General features: G+C 43.6%; 1 protein-coding gene across 1 annotated transcript; it reads right to left on the bottom strand.

Moving 5' to 3' along the window:
• Positions 1-6,288: 6,288 nt before the first annotated feature.
• LOC132149772 (pregnancy zone protein-like) lies at positions 6,289-6,770 on the bottom strand. Its single transcript, XM_059559173.1, has 3 exons — positions 6,658-6,770; positions 6,491-6,574; positions 6,289-6,411 (listed from the first exon to the last, which is right to left on the bottom strand). Exons 1-3 carry the CDS (start codon positions 6,709-6,711, stop codon positions 6,289-6,291), a joined length of 261 nt encoding a protein of 86 aa, XP_059415156.1. The 5' UTR covers positions 6,712-6,770.
• Positions 6,771-8,323: the final 1,553 nt, after the last annotated feature.

Below are 8,323 nucleotides of genomic sequence, written 5' to 3'. Positions count from 1 at the left end.
TAGGGGTCAAACAACTAAAAATCAAGTCAGGAATCTTGGTGTGATTCTGGAGACAGACCTTAGTTTCAGTAGCCATGTCAAAGCAGTAACTAAATTAGCATACTATCATTTAAAAAACATTGCAAGTGTACAAAATTCCCTGCCTCACGCATGCGCGAGTCGAGCTTGTCCAGACTTGTCTGTTTTTCAAAGTTTTCAGTTCGACAGCATCCAGCATAGTAGTTTGATACGGAGTTTCCCTGGCTTTATTCCTTTAAAGTCTGTTTTTCCTTTGTGTGGTATTGCTGTGCGTTAATAACTCCGTAAGTAATAATATTTATTATCATAGTAGATGTGTTTCAGAGTGTGTATAGCGTAATTTAGTTTATTTTACCTCAGGAAAATAATTGCATCGATATAAATACCATAGCTGTAATCCTCATGTATGAGACAAATTATTTGTTTATTTGTAATCAAAGATGCTTATTTATTTGTATAAGAGCATTGCTTGTCATGTGTGTCAATTTGTAAATATTTATTTAGTCTCTAACCAGCATTTTAATAATTATTACAATGAGCACACGGGAGAGCTAGAACAGCGCGCGCACACACAGTGTAATTTGACACCACTTGTAAGCAGCAGCAGTCCCGGTCTGTTAATAAAGCTGCATTTAGTGTTCATATGTGAAAATAAGCTCTTGTTTATTTTGTTTACTATTGCCTAAGGCAATTAGTTCTATATAGAGTTCCTATAGCATACAGTATATTGTTTTATCTTTGCATCTGTCATTTATCATTTCATATTATAACATGTATATTTATCATCTTCATTTGTTCTCTGACAGAAACCACATTTTGTGCATATTCACACGAATAAACATTGAGACTTGACATGTTCACTCTGGAGTAGCTGCAGTTCTTTCTAACCGGAGAAATAGGCCAGCTGAGTTCCAACCACCCAACTGCACACAGAATATCCTACAAATTGGCCCTTCGAGCCGGATCGGGACATCAGCTGCGCTATGGCTACATCCAGAGATTACTATGAGGGAGAGCAAGTACCAGATCCTCGTCCAAGTCGTACCCGGCGGGTACCCACCTACTTGGAGGATTATGTGCTTGATTATCCACCTCTGAGGCATGCTCATCCATCACCAGCAGATGGCACTCAAGGAATACCTAATGTAAGCCAGGACCCTTATAAGGGCTATATTTCTCCCCCTCTCTTGGACAGAGACTTTGAAGGTGAAAACCTGCACCACTTGGAGGCACGGTGGAGAGAATTAAGCAGTGAGATGAGAGACCTTCAGATCAGAATGGACAGTGCTAGACAAGCATCCTTCGCGTCTAGATCTCCTGTTTATGCACATTATAAGAGCATTCCTCAGACTGAATTCAGTAACATGGGATTACAACCTTCCATGACTGTAGCATCATCCCCACACTATGAGGAAACACTCTATCATGAGCCCCCTATGCAGCAGCGCCCACAATCAAGCATGCAGCCAAGTAATATAGCTCGTGTAGCTTCTCTGCCAGGGCCAAAACCTCAAAAACTGCTTTCTGAACTCCGACGGGCAGACTCATGGCCCCCTACAGCTGCTCAGCCTGCCCATCCTCAGATACAGCATCAGCCAAGCCTGGTACAGCCTTCTCATGTGCAGCCACCACATCAGCCAGTTGCTGCACAATCTGTTCCAGCCTCACTGCCGCCACAGTACCAGCAGACAGTGCCAGCTCCAGTTCAGCATGTGCCAATTCAACTAACAATGCATCTGCATCACCCTTTTCAACCACCACCTCCTCCTCCTCGGCCTGGACCACAATCACAAAATTATTATCCTACAAACACTGTGACGCCTGGACTGATGGAGATGGCCATTGCTTCTTCCTACGGCATACCCAAACCAAGGCTGGCAGTATTTTCCTCAGGGAAAGAAAGTGATTTCCTGATGCTCAAGAAAGGGTTGGACAGCGTCCTTGGCCCACACAGACATTTAACAGAGGACTATAAGTATCAAGTGCTTCTGGATCACCTACATCTGCCTGCTGCTTACCAGGTAGCTAAGAGGTATGTCAACAGCCCATATCCTTACACCAGTGCCATGCAGGCTCTTGAACAGAGATACGGTCATCCAAGACAGTTAATTCAGAGCGAGCTTAGAGCAATCCTTAATGCTCCATCTATTTGACCAGGTGATGCACAGGGATTTGAGGACTTTGCAGCAGCTGTTAACACACTTGTGGGCATGTTGAACACTATGGAAGGGCCATCTAGATACGAGCTGCAGTGTGGTTCCCACGTTGACACTTTACTGACCAAACTTCCTATCAGTTACAGAGACTCCTTCATAGAATACTGTCTCAACCAGCACATTATCGTGAGTGGCAGTTCTAGAACTTATACATTGTCAGAATTTTCTGAGTGGCTGGAAAGGAAGTCCCAGGCCATTCAGATATCTCGGCGGGTAACAGGGCCAGTGCAACCAGTACCCTTTCGGCGAGAACAGAAATTCCTTCCTCACTCTAAAGCCAAGTCAGCCACAATTCTCACAGGCAGTGAACAACCTCAAGCCATCAATTTGCCCTCTAGCTCATCCACAGGATCTAAAATGGCAGCTACAGCTAAAAAGCAGGATCGCTTTAAGCCCTTTTGTCCCTTCTGCAACAACCATGAACTTTACCTGAATGCTTGTGCAGCTTTTTGCAGGTTGAACCACACTCAAAGAGGAAGCTGGGTAAAGGACCACAATAAATGCTGGAGGTGTGGACGAGGTCACAAACCAGACAGCTGTACTCTTAAGAGAGCGTGTTCTACATGTGGGGGACTCCACCTGCCCGTTCTACATGAAGTTGCAGTTGCTGTGGAGAATCAGAGCATACTAACGGTGAGCACAACCAATTCTCAAGTTTACTTGGATCAAACCAGTCACTCAGGCAGAGTCATGCTGAAAGTAGTCCCAGTGAGACTTCGCAGCGGCAAAAGGTTTCTGGACACGCATGCAGTGTTGGACGACGGGTCTGAAAAAACAATCATACTACCTGCAGCAGCCAAACATCTGCATTTAGAAGGACCTGAGGAAGTGCTGGCTCTTCGAACAATAAGACACGACCTTGTTCACCTGAGAGGTACCACCGTCTCCTTTGAGGTATCAGCTCTGTCACACCTTAATGTAAAACACCAGATTCATAAGGCTTTCACAGCTGCAGATCTTAATCTTGCTGAGCAGTCTTGTCCAGTAGACAGGCTGAAGAGGAGATATGGACACCTCAGGGACATTCCTTTACAAAGCTTCACCAAAGTACAGCCTCTGCTGCTCATAGGATCAGATTATCCACAGCTGATTACACCAAACTGCCCAATTCGTATGGGTCCGCTTGGTAGCCCAATAGCAGTACACACGCTGCTTGGCTGGACAGTTCAAGGACCAACAACCTTTTTCCAGCAACCCTCAAACAGAAGCTCATGCCTTCACACCACATTCCTTTCACCTACACAAGAGTTACGTCAACATGTTGAGCGATTGTGGCAGCTTGACATACTGCCATCAAGAAACGAAAAAGAAGTAGTCCGTTCCAAACGAGATAAAGCTGCACTTGCCATATTGGAACAGAAAACAGTACAGGTTACAGTTGATGGTGTGAATCGCTACTCCACTGCTGCGGAGTGGATACACCTAAATTTCAGGCATCACCAAATGCTGTCATGGCTCTTTTAAGAGCCACAGAACGCCGCTTGATTAAGGACACTAACCTGGCAAATGTGTATAACAAGGAGATACACAAACTTGAAGAGGCTGGCTATGCAGTCCGAATAAACAGGGCAGAAGCAGCCAATTCCACTGAGTCATGGTTTGTTCCTCACCACATTGTGCACCACAATGGCAAAGTCTGTGTGGTGTTTAATTGCTCTTTCAGCCATCTGCAGACAAACCTAAATGACAATCTACTGCCTGGTCCCACCCTTGGTCCACCACTGCTGGGAGTCCTGCTTAGATTCAGACAGTATGCTGTTGCCATAAGTGGAGACATACGAGCCATGTTTCACCAGATCTGACTGCTACCTGAAGATCAGCCACTGCTCCGCTTTCTTTGGAGGGACATGGAAAGAGAGCGCACCCCTGACATCTATGAATGGAGAGTATTACCATTTGGGACCACATGTAGTCCATGCTGCACCACATATGCTCTCCAGAGGCATGTCAGAGACAACACTGAGGGCAATGAAGAGGTAGTTGAGTCTATCCAGCAGTCTTTTTTTTATGTGGACAACTGCTTACAGTCACTTCAGTGTCAGCATCAGGCTAAGAAAATCATTGACAAAATGAGAACATTGTTGACTACTGGTGGTTTTGACATAAGGCAGTGGGCTAGCAATGTTCCAGATGTGATTGCTCACCTACCCTCTGAAGCGAAATCAGAGGGCTGTGAACTGTGGTTGTCAGCAAATAAAACTGATCCGCAAGAGTCAGCACTTGGATTGATGTGGCACTGTTCACAAGACACTTTCAGTTACAAACACAGACCTGTCTCTACAAATGGTGAAGCCTCAATGAGAACTGTTTATCGCATCCTGGCAAGCCAGTATGATCCACTCGGATACATCATCCCCTTTACTACAAGGGCCAAAATTCTGGTTCAAACATTATGGAAGAGGGTTGAACCTCTACCAACTGACCTCCTTTCAGAATGGCAGGCATGGGAAGAAGAGCTTCCAAACCTACAAAGAATAACAATAACAAACTTGGAGAAAATTGTTCATGCCTTTATCACCAGCAGGGTGGACTATTGTAATGGGCTCTTCACTGGCCTTCCCAAAAAGACCATTAGACAGCTGCAGCTCATCCAGAACGCTGCTGCCAGGATTCTGACTAGAACCAGAAAATCTGAGCATATCACACCAGTCCTCAGGTCCTTACACTGGCTTCCAGTTACATTTAGGATTGATTTTAAAGTACTTTTACTCGTATATAAGTCACTAAATGAAAATTTATTAAATTTTTAATCATTTTAAAAATGTAAAAATTGCTTGTTTTATTCTTGTTATTTTTCTTCATTATTATTTTACTTTCTTTTATGTAAAGCACTTTAAATTACCATTGTGTACGAAATGTGCTATATAAATAAACTTGCCTTGCCTTGCCTTGCCTAATCTCTTAGGATCAGGAAATTGTCCTCTACAAAATGTACTGCACACATTTGAATATTTGGGTTGAACTGTTCTGGAACAGTGTTGTAAAAACAGCTTAACCACTGATTTCTAGTCATGTCCTCTTTTGGATGGCCAAACAAAGTATTTTTGCTTTCGCAATGAAACACTCCAAAGAGAAAGGACTACTTTACATCTGGCCTCCTTCCCAGTGTACCGCCAAAGCTGCAATATTTGCATTAATCATTGTTTTTTTTGGCTAAAGGTTGCATGCATATGTATGCGTAGATGCCTCATTAGTGAATCTATGGGCTAATACACGCAAGCCATCCACAATATTGGAAAGGTCAACTTGAGGTCATTCGCCATAAGGAATATTCAACTGGCATTGTCACCTGTGAAAGGTTTCTCTTTTTTAATCAAGAATTTAAATCCCTGCAGTTTTTACAATAATCTGTTCACAGAACTGTGGCATCTTCAAATATTTTAGTAAATTACAAAGTTGACTGTTGTAAGATGGCAGGCGTGTCTCTATGCTTGGAGCGGTTGAATGAGGCATTTACTGAATCAGACTATAGAAAATTGATTGGACCAAATTTATTTTGCACACTTGATTTAATGTTTCAGAATTAGTCAAATTAATGAAGCACATGTTGTCCACGGTCAAGAGAGTGTGAGTGTGTTTCACCACTGCAGTGAGAAATTGCCACCTAAGCTGTTCACGGACTGAAACAAACACCCGATCCATCGGACACATCTTCAAAAAGAAGAACCAGCCACTGATCAGATACATTGGTCTTAAAAAAACAACAACCCACACACCTTTAATTTCATCCATGACACTTAACTTTCAGTATTGGACTGAATGAACCAATCACAGCTGCAGTGCTACTTTATGGTAAAGTATTCTGATTTCATTATGGCATGAAACTGCATTTGGTACGTAGTTAAACTGGATTATGCAAAAAGACAAAATTTGTACAAGCTTTAAAAAAAAAAAATAATAATAATAACCCCCACACATACTGCAAGTGAACTGCAAGTGGCAGTGAAAGAGGCAAACAATGACTAGTTAAGAGTTTATTCATGCATCCTATAGCCAGAAATGAAGCACGATCATGGACAGGGAGGCATATAACAGGGAATTCAACAAGCACGAGTTAGCAAAAACACATACTTGGCTGATAGTAGTCATACACCTCAATTACTGCTGGCTTGAGATCCTGCACTGCAAGACCCTGTTTCAGTTGTAGACTGTAGGTCATGGGGACATCCTTAGGAACCTGCAAGACAGAAGGGACGGAGAAGCACATAAGCACACATGAAGGGGCAGGTAGAGAACCTACCCTGCGCACATCTCACCCCTTTCAGATACACCAGCACATGGTCATCTCCAGCATCAACCCGCTGCACTAGTGGAGCAAATGAATCTGGTGGAGATCTAAGCTGAGAGGAAAAATGGTTTAATATCGGAAGCAGCTTTAAGCATCTTGGGACTTTACATACAAGTCATCTTAAAACATACGAACCAGTGACGTATCTGCGGTGAAACCTGACAGGAGTTTAATATTCACAATAACCATGTTCGTAGTTGGTTTTGCACCATTGTACCTAAATGAAGAGGTTTCAAAATTAAAATAAGTAATTGGGTGCATCTACCAAGATGGCTTAATGCTGCTCAGGGGGTGGCATTTTTACCATGAACAATGTGCTGCCACTTTCACTTATTTTGCTGTGCTGCATACTCCTGGAATGCACAGATAGACCGCAACCATGTACAGTGAGAACGTTTTATTCCATTAACATGTGTTTGTACTCAAACCCAAAACACTACATAGCAGACAGAATGCTCGCGTTGATTTCAGCGTCTGCCGTCTCACTAAATCAGGGCAGAAACACACGAAAAAAGTTTTTAAAACTGCTCTGAGAGTCCAACTGAAAAGTATGAAGATGAAAAGTATGAGCATGCACAGCACTCAATACTTAGTTGGGGTTCCTTTTGCCTAGATTACTGCAGCAATGCGGCGTGGCATGGAGTCGATCAGTCTGTGGCACTGCTCAGGTGTTATGAGAGCCCAGGTTGCTCTGATAGTAGCCTTCAGCTCTTCTGCATTCTTGGGTCTGACATATCACATCTTCCTCTTCACAAGGTCAGGCGAGTTTGCTGGCCAATTAAGAACAGGGATACCATGGTCCTTAAACCAGGTACTGGTAGCTTTGGCACTGTGTGCGGTTGCCAAGTCCTTTTGGAAAATGAAATCTGCATCTCCATAAAGTTGGTCAGCAGCAGGAAGCATGAAGTGCTCTAAAACTTCCTGGTATACGGCTGCGTTGACCTTAGACCTCAGAAAACACAGTGGACCAACACCAGCAGATGACATGGCACCCCAAACCATCACTGACTGTGGAAACTTTACACTGGACCTCAAGCAATGTGGATTGTGTGCCTCTCCTCTCTTCCTCCAGACTCTGGGACCCTGATTTCCAAACGAAATGGTAAATTTACTTTCATCAGAGAACATAACTTTTGACCACTCAGCAGCAGTCCAGTCCTTTTTGTCTTTAGACTCTTCTGATGCTGTCTGTTGTTCAAGAGTGGATTGACACAAGGAATGTGACAGCTGAAATGTCTTGCATACGTGTGTAGTGGTTCTTGAAGCTGCAGTCCACTCTTTTGAATCTCCACCACATTTTAATGGGTTTTGTTTCACAATCCTCTCCAGGGTCAATGGTCGTCTTTGAACAACTGTCAAGTCAGCAGTCTTCCCCATGATGGTGTAGCCTACAGATCTAGACTGAGAGACCATTTAAAGGCTTTGCAGGTGTTTTGAGTTAATTAGCTGATTAGAGTGTGGCTCCAGGTGTCTTCAATATTGAACCTTTTCACAATATTCACATTTTCTGAGATACTGAATTTGGGACTTTCCTTAAGGGGCTTTCACACTGGCAGTTTAGTGTGCAACGGGGCACGGTTCGGTTCGCATGAAAAATCGCTAATGTGAACGCTGTCATTGGACCCTGGTGCCCACTGAGGTAGCGAACCCAAGAATACCTGGAGAAGGTGGTCTGAGTTCGGTTGCTCCCAAACTGTGGCGCGGTTCACATGAATGTGCAAGCAACACGGACTCGGGTGCGCACCTGTTCAGGAAGTAAAGTACCCACGCAAACACACCTGGGTTTGATACAACTATTGAT

Source organism: Carassius carassius, chromosome 9 (genome assembly GCF_963082965.1).
Source record: "Carassius carassius chromosome 9, fCarCar2.1, whole genome shotgun sequence".
In the NCBI taxonomy this organism is placed as follows: Eukaryota; Metazoa; Chordata; class Actinopteri; order Cypriniformes; family Cyprinidae; genus Carassius; species Carassius carassius.
The sequence above is the reverse complement of the archived record's forward strand: the minus strand, read 5'-3'. Positions and strand labels throughout refer to the sequence as shown.

Bases quoted from the DNA above. Each gene is read 5' to 3' on its own strand.
- LOC132149772 (XM_059559173.1), bottom strand. From the start codon at position 6,711: ATGGTTATTGTGAATATTAAACTCCTGTCAGGTTTCACCGCAGATACG. The intron at 6,575-6,657 runs GTTCGTATGTTT...TTTTCCTCTCAG, and splicing joins TCACCGCAGATACGTCACTG to CTTAGATCTCCACCAGATTC. The intron at 6,412-6,490 runs GTGAGATGTGCG...TCTGTCTTGCAG, and splicing joins TGCTGGTGTATCTGAAAGGG to GTTCCTAAGGATGTCCCCAT.